Source organism: Canis lupus, chromosome 21 (assembly GCF_048164855.1).
Source record: "Canis lupus baileyi chromosome 21, mCanLup2.hap1, whole genome shotgun sequence".
Taxonomy (NCBI): domain Eukaryota; kingdom Metazoa; phylum Chordata; class Mammalia; order Carnivora; family Canidae; genus Canis; species Canis lupus.
The window spans coordinates 33520269-33536979 of record NC_132858.1 but is presented as its reverse complement, the minus strand read 5'-3'; the positions used below and the strand labels follow the sequence as shown (position 1 = coordinate 33536979).

General features: G+C 33.9%; 1 protein-coding gene across 4 annotated transcripts in view; it reads right to left on the bottom strand.

Annotated features, from left to right (window-relative positions):
- The window catches only part of SEMA3E (semaphorin 3E), a 236695-nt gene that overhangs the window by 33472 nt on the left and 186512 nt on the right, over positions 1-16711 (bottom strand). For all 4 annotated transcript variants that reach the window (XM_072791345.1, XM_072791348.1, XM_072791346.1 and 1 more), the window contains 6 exons: positions 16508-16601; positions 6155-6274; positions 4902-5044; positions 3557-3671; positions 3085-3154; positions 83-227 (listed from right to left, as the gene is read on the bottom strand). In XM_072791345.1, coding sequence (XP_072647446.1) covers positions 83-227; positions 3085-3154; positions 3557-3671; positions 4902-5044; positions 6155-6274; positions 16508-16601 — 687 coding nt within the window. The remainder of the gene's footprint in view (positions 1-82; positions 228-3084; positions 3155-3556; positions 3672-4901; positions 5045-6154; positions 6275-16507; positions 16602-16711) is intronic.

Here is a 16711-nt window from a genome sequence, read left to right as displayed (position 1 = left end):
AAAGAGCCTTAAAAAAAAAAAAATAAAAAAATAAAAGAGCCTTAAATAAAATAAGAATACGTTGTTAAACGCCTAAACTTACAGAACCAGGCCTTGGATAAGGTACTCTTCCTTCATAGAGCGACCAGTGGTATTCAGGTCCTTCCTTATGCGCATATGGTCCATTAAAGGCTGCCCGGATGCTAGACATATGATACACACATATTGCATGCCCCCTAAATATATTACTGGAGGAAAAAAAGAGAAGGAGAATTACTATTCTGGAACTGACTAGAAGTCAGCTCACCACACCCTTCAGACTACAGAGATAAGGATGAAGTCTTTTGGATAAAAAAAGTTGCAACTCTTAAATATAGGATATTTTAGAAATACTAACTACTGCAATATTTCCAAGTACTAGAACTCTACAACTTACCATTTCTTTACTTTCTTATAATAATAAACCACAAATGACACTGTTAGACTAAAAAAGTGATGTTTGTCACCTCACTTTATTATTGCTAAATCTTACATTGTGTTTTTATATTTTTATTAAATATATATAAATGTACATATGGCCTGAAAAGAAGAATTCATTCCCAAGTTGAATTATTCATTTTAAGCTTTATCTCCTTGTATGTTGTATTATATTCATAGTAGACAGTATTTGCCTAATCACCATACTGTTAATATTACTCCTTCTGTTTCAATTTTATTTGATTTCTCAGTGTATGTGATCAAATAACAAGTTAAAGTCTAATGAAACTTTGGAGCTTTGCTCCATTCTTTACCTTGAGGTCTCAGAGGCATCAATAAGCTTGCTGTATATTCCCTCTACCAGTGACCTCCAGGTTACTGAAAGTGTACCATAGTGGAAAGATGACTGGACTGAAATAGGTTAATTTGGGGAAAATTATATAAAAGTCAGATTCTTTACCTACAGAACCAGCAGCAATTGAAATCATTCTTTTTAATAAAAACGATAAAGACAGGAGATGACTAACTATACCAAGTTTTACTGGGGGCATTTGCAGTTGATTCTGCCAAAAAAAAGCCCTTGTTAAGTGATTTGTTCTAAAAATCTGGCCGTATTCCTTAATTTGGTATGATCTAAATAAATTATAACATGTCCCCAGCCTCCTCACTGTGAGAATCAAAATAATTAATGTTTGTAAAAAGTGCTCTGCACAATGCACAGTTCTTTCTAAATGTAAAAGTTCCTACGCTCCGAGATACCTGTAGAACAGCAGTTACATTACTGTCTCAGGACATCAGTTCACACGTTTTACAACACACCTTGAAGCAATTGGAAATGCCTGCGATAGTGAGAAAGCCAGAGATAGTCTCCCAACTAAAGTGGCAATGAACCTTTGATCACCATGCTACAAATACCAACTTTTACATCAGGTAACAGCTGGGAAGCCTTTTCCTCAGATTTGTGTATAAATTGAACGGTCAAAATTGAAATCATGGAAGAAAATTACCTGTTGTCTTTGAAATCTAGACAGATCCATTATGCTATCACTTAGGAAAGTAGCTTATGAACTGATCATACTAACCCACGGAAAACCTATTCTGGTTATCCCTTAGCTTTTACTTATGATATAAAGCCATGGAATTAGAATGCAGTGTATAAATTCTTCACTGGCTTAAGAATAAAGATGAAGTTAAAAAAAAAAATCTAGGGATTTTCCGTGGACTGTGACAACTACCAATCTACATTCACTACTTTTCTTTGCATCAAGGAAGAACTGATTAGCAAAAATTGTTTCCATGTTTCTCTGTTGAAGAAAAGGTCTCCTTACAATAGCACAATATTTATCGAAAGAACATTATTTTTTTTTCAAAGAAATCACTTGCTGAAGAAAATAACAACAACAAAAAAAAGCTTTGTGGAAAGACCCCAAGCACACAAGGTAAACATGATAATAACATAGTTTAAGGCCAGTGCAATGCAAGAGGAAGTGAATTCTATCTGAGGTAGAATTCTTTTTTTTAAAAATAACAATTATTTATTAATTTGAGAGAGCAAGCACGAGCAGGGGAAGGAAGAGGGAGAGGATGGGAGAGAATCTCCAGCAGACTCTGACACGGGGCTCAATCTTAAGACCCTGGGATGATGACCTGAGGCAAAATCAAGTGTCAGATGCTTAACCAGCTGAGCCACCCAGGCATCCTGAGGTATATCCTTTTTTCTCACTCCAGTCATCTCACTCCACTCTCTCCTACTTGGGATGAAACACTCTGGAAATTATATATGTAATCTTTCAACCCAAACTGATTCTAATAATATTTTTTATTCATGTATTGATATACATGAAATAGTATTTCATTTTTTCCCAATACTCTTCAATCAACAAAATACAAACAGGCTACAGAGAAAAATAATAGGTTATAAGCCCTAAACTTGAACAGCTTATTTAAATTTAACACATGGGAGGCAAATAATGAATATGTTTGCTATGAATCTACATGGGAGCAGGACAGCCTGAGTCAAGGAGTAAGCAAAGTGCTCTGTGATTAAGATATCAAGGAATATTTCTTATAGATGGCAAGTGACAAGTAGTAGAGAAATGATATAAATCAGTGTTGGAAGAGAAAGTCATTGGAAGTAAGAGAGGTGGGTAAATGAAATCATAGTGATGGAACTCTAATGAGTTAGACGCAGATTCTGTCAAGGTATAATCTTGTAGGAAAAACGTCCAAAGCTGAGTGATAGACAGTTGATAGACAGCCTTGAAAAACCTGACTTGGAAAACCATATGACAATTAAAAGAATTACACTAGCCTCCACAGCATGGAACTAATAATATCTTATAAACTATATGGAAAGAAAATCACTCTGTTGCAGCTCAGAGAGAGAGGAGTTTAAGATACTGAGCATGGAAGGGTCTTGGGGTGCTTCAAACAGAAACAAATAAAGATCCAAATTGAGCTCATGGCTTTAAAAATAACATTGCAAACATAAGAGAACAAAGAGAAATTGGTGATATAAAATAATAGACAATGCCAATGGGTCAACAGTCTTTGCAACTTACATACACAGTGAAGAAGTAAGGCATATTTTGTTTCATAACGTTTTTACCGATCATATAAATTTCTCACCTGGTAGTGTTAAAGAGTCCAAATATAACTGGGTTCTTATGATCTCTTGTGTGCAGCAAGAAAATATCCTCTGGAAAATTAAAGACCATTATGTTAATATTTTTAGTCCTCTTTGCAAAGGAAATATACTGATGTAAAATAGCTTAGAATCCATTGCAGATTTATGATACCAATTTCTTTCCATACACAATCATACGACCATGACCAAATCACAACAGAGTGAAACACGTGGCTGTTCAGGATGACCTTGAGCTGGGCCTGGAGGAAGGAACGAGGTGCTGGCTGTAAGCTATTGAGAGGGATCTCCTGGGCCCGCAACTCCTCTGAGCCTACCACGTGGACCCGGTTCGAATGAAAGAACAGAAACTTGCTCGTTGCAGGAAGCAAGTTTCCATATGTGCTAGGGAAAGTGAGGGTCATAGAGAGGAATAAATATCAAAGAGTAAAACTTAATTCTCGCAATAGCAGTTACCTAATTCATCAAAATATGTGTCAATTCCATTCATTCCTGGTACAGAGCAAACCAGTCTCGCTTTTAGGAACGTGCTCCACTTATTCACCAGTATCCTCTGTCCTCCCACATCATTCTGTGACAAGCAAAATTAGGTCAGTGAGTGCCTAAAGAACTTCTAACAACAACAAATTCTGCATTATTAAACATACAGATGAGAACGGTTGTCATTTTTTAAATTTAATCTGGAGAAATTAGCCTTATCCTTAAATAATACCATAGAAGCAATTCCCCGCACAATTTCTTTGAGGTTTTTGTATTTTGCCTTGTTAGTATCCTTTCACTTTGGTCCATTAAATATACTTTCCAGGTATTAAAGAATGTTAATAGAGTGGTCTATCCTTTATAAAGTAGTGGCTTTTAAAATACAGTGACCTTTAATATTATTTTATTGAAATAATCTGCTTATCTCAGACATACGGAAAGCATTCACTCTTTCTTTCTTTTAGAAATACATACATACACACATACAGCATACATTCATGTTTGCACACATGTGCACACACAGGTGTACCTACATGGACATAAATCTGTATATATTAATTTCCTCTTTATTTATTCTTAAATTTATTCTTAAATAGCAAAATAACCTTACATTTGCAATATTATTAGCATTCTCTCAATACATATAGCTACTTGAGTTGGTTTTGTTTTTTTTTTTTTTAAAGATTTCATTTATTTATTCAGAGAGAAATAATGTGAGAAACACAGAGAGAGAGGCAGAGACACAGGCAGAGGGAGAAGCAGGCTCCATGCAGGGAGCTGGACGTGGGACTCAATCCCTGGTCTCCAGGATCATGTCCTGGGGTCGAAGGCTGTCATTAAACTGCTGAGCCACCTAGGGATCCCCCTTCAGTTGGTTTTGAATATTCACTAGCAGCCTATCTGAATATCCAACCAACCACAGATGTTTTTTCTACAGAATCAACTAACCGAATTGTTGACATATAATATAAATTAGTTAGAACGTGGACTAAAAAGATTTTGGTTAAATTAATTTGTAAAAGGGGGGTTCAAACTCCTTCTAGGGAGAAATGTAGCCTAACTACAAACTATCTCTTCTTAGTATGGTCTTGAAAATACACAGCTCTTTTAAGCTAAAACTTTCAGGACATGTGAAGTATGAAGATCAGATAGCAAATATTGGTTTCAGGCAGCCTACAGAGTCCTAGAAAATATATATATATATATATTTTTTTAACTAGAAAATATCTTAAAGTAAAAAGCCTACTATGCAATCTCACCAAGGCCTGACGGGTAAATCATGAGATAAGCACGCAGAATGAGAAAGAAAGGCAGGCCTCACCACACAGAGCCGCCCCACCCTGGTGTAAATTGCATGGGCGCTGTTCTCTGCCTCCAGGGCCTTCTCCGTAAAAAAGAAATACACTTTGTTGTCATCTCGATCTTCATTGTCAGGAATCATATACGAACCTACAAATTTTGGTTCTATAGATATAAAAAAGAAGAAAAGTAAAATAGCTGTCACAGCGAAATGCTAGGTTCTTCTAATAAACTACAGATCACATGAATGCTTCAGTTTCAATAAGTCTTTTCCTTGAAATTTTGTATAAACATTAAAATGTAGATATCTCCTTTCTCATTGCAAACCAACAATTTGGTTTAGAACTATTAGAGGACATTTTAATTGGAAAATAAGGGTCAAGAAAGGAAAAACCAATTTCAAACAACATACCTTAAAAATGCATTCAAAGAACAGATTAGGGGCACGATGGTGATTATCTCCATAAATTTCCTCCCATATATATAAAAAGTCAACATAAATATATGTAAAGTATTTTAGTAAAGAAGTTTATCATTTTTTAAAAATTCATAGATTATCTACCAGTGCAGCTCATGGAAGACCATTTTAATTTTAAGGTAGAAAATTTATTTTGAGTTGTAGTCTAAGGGATCTAAGAGAACCACCCTTGGCTGATATGGTATGTCAAATATTTTAATGCTGACATGCTGCCAATAATGACTGTGCATTCTAAAGCTTAACAAAAAGGCTAAAAATAATAAAATCATTCATTATTAAATGATCTTTTAATCCCTGGATAGACCAGTGTGCCAAAACATAAACATTATTCTTCATAAAGAATTCTGTCAATGAATGGCTCGTGAATTTCCTAGAATTTTGTCTCTAAATACAATATGATCCTATTAAAATAAGTAAAGCAAAGTAATCAATTCATCCAGAATTATATCAACAGACAAAGAGAAAACAGAATTTATTGGATAAAAGGGATTTTTAGGTTTTTTGTTTTGTTTTTGCTTTTTATATATTTGGTTTGATTTCTTCATTTAAATCTCAATTTCTAAGTATTGCTATGAAGGCAATTTGGTTTTATAGTAAAGCCAGTCCATTTTGATATAAAATATCAAATTCATATGCATACTATCAATAATATTTTAATTTAGGAATATTACTAAAATTCTGAAATTTGTAAAACTATAAATGACATTTGTATCATTATTATCAAAATGGCAAATTTCCCAAGAGTTCTACACTTGCTTTCAATTCTGATTTACACATTCTTTTCTCCTGGACGCTACCTTTCAATAGGCGCTCATCATCATGCTCGGTGCGAATATGAGCCAGTCGCCCCATACTCCGGAAGATTGCAGCATCTCGGCCCCAGTAGTCACTATAGAGTCCAGCAAACAATTCACTACCTACATGGAAACATCAGGTAGAAAAGAAGTCAGTATTTCTCTCTGGATCTGACAACAATCTATAGGCCACAATTATGTTAAACGTATCCATCACTGTGTCTATGACCTTATGAAATGAGTCCTATTGTGGGAGCATGGATGGTACCATCAGATTGCTGGAGCCTGAATACTGACTCTGCCACTCACTAGCTGTGTGAACGTGGCCTAGTTGCTTCACCTCTCTGTGCCTCAGTTTCCTCATTTCCAAATAGGAAAAGTACTCGCAAGTATTGTAAAGAGTAAAATACTTTAAACAATAGTGGGCCTATACTAAGATCTAATGAATATATTTTTTCAAGGATGTATTTATTTGTTTGACAGAGAGAGAGCACACATGAGTCGAGGGAGAGGCAGAGGGAAAGAACCTCAAGCAGACGCCCCACTCAGGACAGAGCCCACGCAGTGCTCAATCTAATGACTCTGAGATAATGACCGGATCTGAAATCAGGAGTCCGATGCTTAACCAACTGAGCCATCTAGGCACCCCAGACCTATATGAATCTTTGGCAAGTAATCTGGTTCATTTTATTTTACTAAACTTCTTCTAATCCTCATATCATCAGGGGATTATTATTAATTTTTGTAGTAGTAGTAGCAGTATTATATGTAAGTCAGCTAACTCGAATCCTTCTTGGAACAAGAAATTGCTTCCATTAACATGATTTTAGTGTGGGAATCACAAAGTCTGACAGAGCTGTAAATAATCCAATTAGTTGTCACTTAATTTGTAAATCTGTGGCTTAGATGGGAATGGTATAAAGAATTTATAATTTAATCATTAACAGAATGAACAAAGTTAGTTACATGTGGTGGAGGTCCCAGACTTAAAATCAGACCAAGGAATCATAAATGTATGCAGGGTTTCGAGATGTGTCATTTCTCAGGACCCTGAGATCCTGACCTGAGTTGAAATCAAGAGTCAGATGCTCAACCAACTGAGCCACCCAGGCGACTCTTAGGTCTATAAATTTTATTAATAGACCTAATAGATTTTAAAAATTATTTAAATATTTATAAAGAGACTTTTCTAAGGTAAGGCCTCTAAAACTTTGAATAGACTAAATACGTTTATACGGTTTAAAATTTCAGAAAATAATCAAATGAGTTGTAAATAAGACACTTCATAAAGAAGTTTATTTTCAATTTAACTGGCTTACTTTTTAAAAAGTGAAGCTAATTACCTTTGTTTTATCAGATCTAAAAATAGAAAAATAAGATATAAATTGAATTGGACGCCTTAGGAAAAATAAGCTTTTAGAAACGTTATAATAATAAACCTATTTCATTTATACAAAGACAAATAAATGTAAATAGCTTTTTTGGTTCACAAAATTCACTGTGGATACTTAAAAATATATAGGAAACAGATAAATAAAATCCAGGTTTCCCACAAAGGAATTCATTTTTAAGCTATACATACATGTAACAAAAGAGAAACAGGATAGAGAGAAGTAAATGTGTTAGAGTATTAACAATTGATGAATCCAGGTAAATGGTATAAAGACATAAATTGTACTTCTCTTTCCATTTTTCTTTGTATTTGAAAATTTTCCCATTAACAAGTTAAGAAAAAAAAAAAGCTGTACTTGTTGACTTCATCCCGCATGCTTGAGTGTACGCTCTCTGAGAGGTGTAATAAGGGACATAACAGAAAATGAAAAACAAAGATGCTTTATCTCTAGACTTAAAATATTATTTGATAGAGAAAAGTTATATCAGAACTCTTAATGAAGTACGTTGTTTGGTAACAAAAGGGAAGAAAAGCAACATAATTTATATCAAAGTCAGTTAATGTTATATTCATCAGAAAGTTATATCTGTATGTGGAGAAGGTGTATTTTGAGATAAACGCATTCAGTGGTCAGGGATATGAATCATTAAATGGGAGGCATCCTGCACTACTTGCACATAGGTAAAAGAAAGTCATGTTAAATTCATTAAAAGGCCTTGGGGAACATCAACTTTATGGTATAAAAGAATGAGATGACCTATAAAAGGGTTCAATGACTTCTAAACCATCAGAGTGAGGATTTTTCTGAAATGATTTCCTTGCTAATTATTAAACTTGATTATTTTCTTCATATAAAATATAAAGGCCATTTTGGAAAATTATTCTAAACAAAACTTATTTTTCTAATATGGACTTGGCTGAATGCTTAACGCATAATGGGTATAAAAAGTAGATCTCTTAAAAATCATGACAGTTTTCTATTAAGTTTTTAACATTTGATTTGACTTAATTTCTTAAAATATTTCTAGAACTTTGACATTTGAGAACATTACTATTATGGGAAAATAATTTCATATTGGTTTACAACAATTTCATTGCACTTACCCCGATCTGAAACACGGTGTGTCATTCTACTCCTTTTATCAATTTACAAACTTAACAAGCAAGTACCCCTTCGAGCCACTAGATGGCAACCCTATGATACCAAATAATACTACATCCAAGACCAGTTATCTACACAAAGGAAAAGATGATATATTACCAATTTTACCCAATTTCCCTTTGTGTATTCAGATAAAAGAAAATCGTTTGTGAACAATTCAAATAACACAATATGAACTATATGACTTAACTTCAAAGAAATCAGACAGGTGCTTAAAAACTCTATGCTGTGTAAACTGAACCAAATGTGTTTCTGTTGAAAATGTTAGATTTTCCTCAGAAGGGAAAAATTCTCCTTTCATAGCTTATTATCGGTGTAAAGAACAAAATAAATTCATAGTAATAGATAATAGTTATGCTGGGTAAAAAATTTTCCTAAGGAAAAAAAAACTTCAATGAAAAATCATAAAGTAGAACAAGGCTTTAGGCACCAATATTACTTTATAATAATTAAATGAGCCAAAATATTCAGCATCATTATAATTAATACTATTTACAGCAAATATATGAGGTATATATGTACCATATTTCAACTGAATACTTTAAAATCATAACTGTTGGATATAATTACGGTAAATTTGTGAATGAATATATTGGTATTTTACAAGTACAAAAAAATCTGGATAAATCATGTTTTCATGGAATAAGAAGAAAAGATTTCATATAAATAAAAAAATAAGTTTTAGAGTTCCAATGATAAAAACAGAATTATCTAAGTTTTCAGTTTTGTATGTCTATGGAGACAGGATATTTAATAAATGTATTAGCTCAGCCATAAATTTAACTGGTATCTCATCTAGTTCAGTATTCTGAATATAATTAACCAATTTGATTTTTACGCCATATATTTACATTTCATTTGTTATAGCACTGAATACTGATGGCAACTGAGGTCATGTTAATTTTAATGGTCAAGTGTGGTTATAACCTAAAAAAAAATAGAGCATCTGCAGGGTATTTTGACAGGTGAATGTAACTTACTATTGTCATGCTTAACGTAGGCTCCATGGGCAGACGTAAGAATAGTGGGAATAGTCTCCGTTAGAAATCTGTCATGCTAAGACCCTAGCTTGAATCTGCTGTTTGCTTGTGGCTAAAGTGTTCAATATCTCATGGTCTTCATTACTGTCAAATCACAGAGACCTACGTGTAATCTCTTGAGCTTGCCTCACCTCCATGTACCTGGCCATTCCCCACTTCCTCTATGAAGCCTTCCTTGACTAAATTTTTGTTAGTTTATTGTTTCCTACTACCAACATAGCCCCCGGGCCTATTTCTATCACCCTTTATGTTAACTGACTGTTTATGTTTGACTTTTTGCCTCACTAGAATGTAGGCCTCTTGATATGTCTAATATATTTTTTTTCCTCGATATCTTGCACAGTGTCTGTGCAGAAAGTGCTCAATAAGCATTTGTTGAATCAATGAAGAGCACAATGTATTAGTAAGTGAATATATCTCAAAATTATTTTAGGTGTTTAACTTTAAAAAAGCCACGAAATGCAAAAAAAAACTTAGAACAAGATTCTGAGTTTTAAAAAGTGCTTCAGGAAATGCAAAAAACACTTAGAACAAGATTCTGAGTTTTAAAAAGTGCTTCAGGAAAAAAAAAAAGGTTAAAAGTAAGAAAAAACTATTAGGTATTTATTTATTTGTTTATTTATTTATTTATTTATTTATTTATTTATTCATTCATTCATGAGAGACCCAGATTGAGAGACACAGGCAGAGGGAGAAGCAGGCTCCATGCAGGGAGCCCGATGTGGGACTCGATCCTGAGACCCCAGGATCATGCCCTGGGCTGAAGGTGGCGCTAAACCGCTGAGCCACCCAGGCTGCCCCTATTAGGCATTTATATGAGTAACAAGAGTTCCTTGAATTTTTCTTCCTTAAAAAGTCAATATTTAGAAGTTTTTTAATTCATGAACACAAGGACTCTATTTTCTTCCAGTATTTGTACCTAATAGTTTCAGCCCCAAAAGACTGTGTCTACACTAAATTGCTCATATGAAAGAAAATAAGGATCATTTCACTCTTTTGCAATATACAAAAACAAATCCACTGTAAATAATGTTTAGTTAAATTGCATCACGACAATCGTTTTCTACCTAATTCCTTTTTCACAGAACAAACTCTAATTGAAGTTTCATTTGAACATCCTTCACTGCCTTCTTATTTTATGAAACTTACTAATAGCTTTGTCCATGGACTGTATACTTTGTCCATGGATCAGTATACTAACTGATCGATTTGAGATTTTAGTCACCGTGTCAGAAATACAGATTTCAATTGGTAAGAAAAAAAATTCAGTTTCTTGTGCTTTTTATCTTTTTAAGTTTTACTCAGGCATTTCTCCTATTTATGTGGTAAATGTCTACACAGCTAAATACTGTGTAATATATTTGCCTCATGGAGAGCACATGGCTAAAGACTGATTTAACTGCTACATCTTATAACTGAGTCATATTAATTTCGGTAGAAAATCATTATAACATCAGGTGCATTATTTTATAGAATGACTGTAACATGCATCATTGCAAATAGAAACAAAATACATGTGAGAGGATGAGTCTGGATTAGAATGATCCATGTATTCCAACATCCACATCCCAGTTCACACACTCAGCTTAGGGTTACTAAAAGTAACCAGACAGAACATATCCTTTTTTTAGTTATGAAGTCATTGTTTGGACTTTCTTTCCTCCTATCCTTATAATTTTTGTTTGTTTTGAGGAATCCATAAACAAAATATTCAAAGAGGCCCACAGAGACTAGTAGCTATGGTCAGAAGCAACGACAGGTGGGTAACTGGCATTTTGCCAAATGGGAGTGCACAGCAGAAATTGTAAATGTTTTTAGGGACAGGAACATGGCAAAGGAATAACTTTATTTATTTATTTTTTTAAAGGAATAACTTTAAGTCTAAATTTCTGTACAATTGGGGTGAATTCAAGAAATAAGGCAATATACCTTGTTTGTTATGTAGAGGTTGCAATTATAAAGACGTATGTTTTACCTTCATTTAGATTTTTTCATTTATTTTCTGATACTTATTAAGTCATATTTTGTGCCAGAAGTATTCATTCATAACTGTGTCCTGAATAAAATTAATTTAAAAGGAATATTTATTTAAAAATTTTTGTAATGCTATTAATAACTTGAAATAATTACTTAAATTTCCTATGCATATATTCCAATTCACTTTCATTCAGTCAACACTGACTCTCAATTCGCAGAATATAAAATGAGAAGATATATTCACAAAGGTCTCATTAGTATGAATAAAAGGGCAGGAAGAAAATTTCTGTGGCTAAAAATGTTTGTAGATTTATTTGTTAAAAAAAGGTAACAGAACTAAAAAAAAGTTCAGAAAGAAAATTTCAGTGACTAAAATATCTTATTCATGGCTATTTGTTGAAATAAAATATAGTGTCTTTAGCTGGAGAAGTATCCTAAAAATATCCTATAACAAAGCTAACACTTCGAAAGTAAAGAAAAAGTACATGACAAATTAGAGTGGTTTTCCCCCAAATGCTAGTAACATGCATATCAGTGTACCATAGTCATAGCACATACAATAAATATTAAATTACTACAAATCTGGGCCAGAATGAAATGTTAAAAAAAAAAGGGGGCAATAGAACTGAGAGGGCAAAATATAAGAAAAATCCTGCAGTTGCTGAAGGTGTTATGAATTTATTAAGAATATTACAATATTATATCCAACAGAGCTGATGAAAAAAAGTCAGCCAATATTTTTCTTCCTAGCCAAAATGATATATGACATAAAGAACATATTTTCTGGGGCCCCTGGGTGACTCAGTCAGACAAGTGTCCACTTCTCGATTTCAGTTCAGGTCATGATGTCAGAGTCCTGAGATCGAGCACTGTGTTGGGCTCCCTACTGACCATGGAGTCTGCTTGAGATTCTCTCTTTCTCTCTCCCTCTGCTCACCACCTCCTCTCTCCCTCTTTTAAATATATATATTTATATTTCTTGAATTTTTATTTGGCCAGTCACCAAACCCAATAGTTTAGTAGCAAAATAAATACTGTCTTTGGATGAAATAAAAGGTATAGGCAACTAATACAGCAATTTATTTTACTAAATAATTCACTGTTTCAAAAAAGCGCCTTTAAAATCAGGTGTGGGGCACCTGGGCGGCTCAGTCAGTTAAGCATCTGCCCTTGGCTCGGGCCATGATCTTAGAGTGCTGGAATTGAGCCCTGATTGGGCTCTCTACTCAGCAGGACTCTGCTTCTCCCTCTGCCCCTCCTCCGTCATGCTCTCTATCTTTGTCTCTCAAATAAATGAAAAAAATCTTAAAAAAGGACAGGTTGTAATGTCTTATATTCTTCAGACATTTACTTAAGACCATTTTTTTAAAGATCAAATTAGTAATCATAGTAGGGGAAAATGTGGCTAAACATGTAGAAATATTGCACCTGTGGTATGAATTTATATGCCACCAAGATAAATTATGTTAAAACCAAATGGCCTTTGGAGAGCAACCATAGTCAACATATGATTTCATTTCAATTGATTTCTGAACATTCACAACATAACTAAACAACGAGGCTGTTTTACTCCTTAAATTCTGTTTCACATGGAATCATTGCAAGATACTAAAAGTTCCTTCCTAAATTAGATGATAAATTTAATTAAAACATGTTTGTTAACTTGTCTTTTACCTCGCAAATAATCTTTCTTTACTCAGTTTTTTGGTGAGCTTTTAGTTCACGTGATCTTCAGCCAACTGAATTTGTTATCTGAAATGAAAACTGTATCTAAAGTTAAGAAATAATAAGACCTTCTTTGATTTGCCAGCACATTTTTTTTCTTTGTGGGCCTTGTTAGCTTTATGAGGATTGTTACAAATTCCAGTTTCTTATCATGAAAGCACATGTCAAGGTGAATAGGCATCAGACAGTAAGCACGACCCACATTTAACAAAGAAACAAAGAAGGATCGTGGTCTCAAGATGGTCATCGTTTTGCTGGAGTCTTGTCCTAACTCATCAACAGAGAACACGTGTGGTCATAAAATACCATATTAACGCATTCTTTCCCTGTCAGAGTGAACTACGCCGAGCTTGCCAAATTCCAACTCAGGTAGCTCCGTTTTTCCAGCCAATATTCCTGCTGTTTTTTCAACTGGGTGAATTATTCCGACTTCCTCTCTTTTTGAGTTGCTGGCTCACATAGGTTATCGGGTTTCCATCTCAGTGGCTGCTGCCTATCTACAGCGAGTGAATGATCTTTCAAAGGTACTTTGGGATGAAAGCTAGTGGATAAATATGAAGAATTATATTTTTATTTCTTCTCTTTGGAGGGATTAGTCCTATAACTTTTGTGTTTAGTTTGGAGGGCTCTTATGATTTGATTTCTCTTCTGAATAAGCGAAACAGCCACCCAGATGGCAAGCACTTCACATTTCAGCACAGTGTAATTTGATTTGGAAGTTCAATGAAACCCACTTGGAAATGTCCCTCCAGTAATATTTCCCCTCTTAAAAAATTCAGTTTTAAGTTCCTGGTTTCATGCATAAATAAGCTCCAGGGAGGCTTAGTGCTGAGTGGCAGGGTGACTAAAGAAATTGTTTTAAACCATTTAAGTGAAATGTTAAAAATAAATGGTGTGCTAATCTTCTTAGGATTTCACTATAGAAGTAGTGTTTATGCTGTAATTTCCTACTTTCAATATCATTTATAATATTCTTATGAATAATATACCAAAATTTGTTTTGTGTTTGTTTATGAATACTGAGTCTATTCAGTGAATATTTTTACAGGAGGCCTATTCTGTGCAAGATGTATGGTAAAAGAAATGATAAGAAAATCTCTTCCGAATATGTTCAAATTTTAAACCTATGAAGTTACCTCCAAAAGCACTAAAGGCATTAGAAAGAAAAAAAGTCTATTAAATGCATGTATTTTAATGAACACACTGCCATTTCTAACGTTTATGGATCTGGCATTCACTGAAAGTGTCACTCCCAAGATTTTTATTCCTATTAAAGTTAAGCTTAGGTAACCTTATTTTCATATTTAAAGTCTCTCTTCCTCATATTCTGTTTATACACACACACACACAGGTTAGCAGAGGAATGCTAGCTATCTTAAAATACTACTTTTCTTGAAAATATTATATTCTTTAAAAATATTACCTCTCTTTATTCAAGCTCCGGAAGACCTTAATTACTTCCTATGTGAAATCTCATCTTAGAGCCTTTGTAAATTATGGGGCTGAAGCAAATCAATCTTTTCCTATTAATTAGAGCTAACATAAGATCTTTGCTCCACAAATAGACAGTTGACCTCTAAGGAACATGGAAGTTGGGAGCGCTGACCTGTACAGTTGAAAATTTGCATATAACTTATGACTCTCCAAAAACTTAACTACTAACTGACCAGAAGCTGAAGGATAACACACAATAATTGGTTAACACATAGTTTGTATGTTACATGTATTATCTTCTGTTTTCTTAAACTACAGAAGATATGTTGTTAAGAAAATCATAAGAAAGAGAAAATACATTAACAGTACTGCACTGTATTTATTTAAAAAAAATATCTGTACCCATGAAGTTGAAACCTGTGCTGTTCAAAGGTCAACTGCACATATAAAAGAAGCTTTACTTTCTTGGACCTAAGTATGATGACTGGGACGGGGAAATAAAAAGAGTGGGATGCAAGGCCCATCAAAATCAACTGGATAAATTCAGAGGCTATAGAGTTTCTAGAATACACAAGAATATCTGTATCAACTCAAAATCAAGCATATGGTATTCTGATTACTCATCAGTGGGAAGTTTTAAGTGTTAACCCTTCATTTAAGATACGAAATCCCTACATGCTGTTTCACACTTTCCCATCTTCTGTAAACAGCATAACCTTGTATTAGCATATAACTCTAAGTATTGCAAATTTACTAACAGAAATTCATACATCTGTACCATCCCTATATCAGAACTTCGTAACACTGAGAAAAAAGGATTCCTTTTTTTTTTTTTTTTTGAAAAAAGGATTCCTAATAGCACCTCGTTGGATGTCAGGGAGAGCTCTCTTCAGGTTTATGTTTGGGAACTCCCCCATCTCCACCATCACAGTGCTGGAGTACTTTGACAAAGGTGCCATTTTTGATTGAGTCCCAAGAATATAAAAGAGCAAGAAAAATAATTTCATTGTGTTTTAAGTGATGTACTCAGGTACCTCATCTAATTAAATGGAATCAAATGGAAATTGAGACCAGACACGGCAGCTTATTCTACTATTTCAATGTGGACATTTAGTGGAAGTTTGAACTGGTCAACCTCTATAGTTAACATTCTAGGTAAACAGGAATTTAGATAAATAACTTTAAAGCTCTCAATTGAGATGACTTTCTGATGAATTCTACTGATATAAAGAAAGCCAACAAGAAGAGAATATTTAAAGTTCCCCTAAAGTCACAGAGCAATTAAAACAAAAGGAACTAACATATATTACAATAGTTCAGCCTCTCTGGCCAGGTTTTATAAAGTATGCCCATAGCTCCATTTTTTGAACAATAAATGGCACAATACAACATGTTTTATACCAGTTATTAAGCAACAATTTGTGTTTTGACACACATATGTCAAGTATATTGCACTCATTTTAGACTCAAATTGGCTCAGCTTAGCATGGCTTAAAATTTTTTATCCTTGCTCTCAACACCAATAAATACATAGGACTCGTCAACACATACCAAGAAACACTAAGAGAACCAAAGTTTCAAAATCAATATGATGGCCAGCTAATGTCTGTGGCAAAAATAATTACCAATTAAGGTAGAGATGAAGGAGGAGCTGGGATCAAAAGGACATCTGCCTCTTCCTCTTTCAGACCTGTGCAATTCCAGATGAAACAGAGGATCCTTGAAAAATAAAACAGAAAAGCCATTATGTATTTACTGACTTTAATAAGAATCTAACTGCTCAGATGAAACATATAAAAACCCTGATATTTTGCAAAATAGGTACTGTA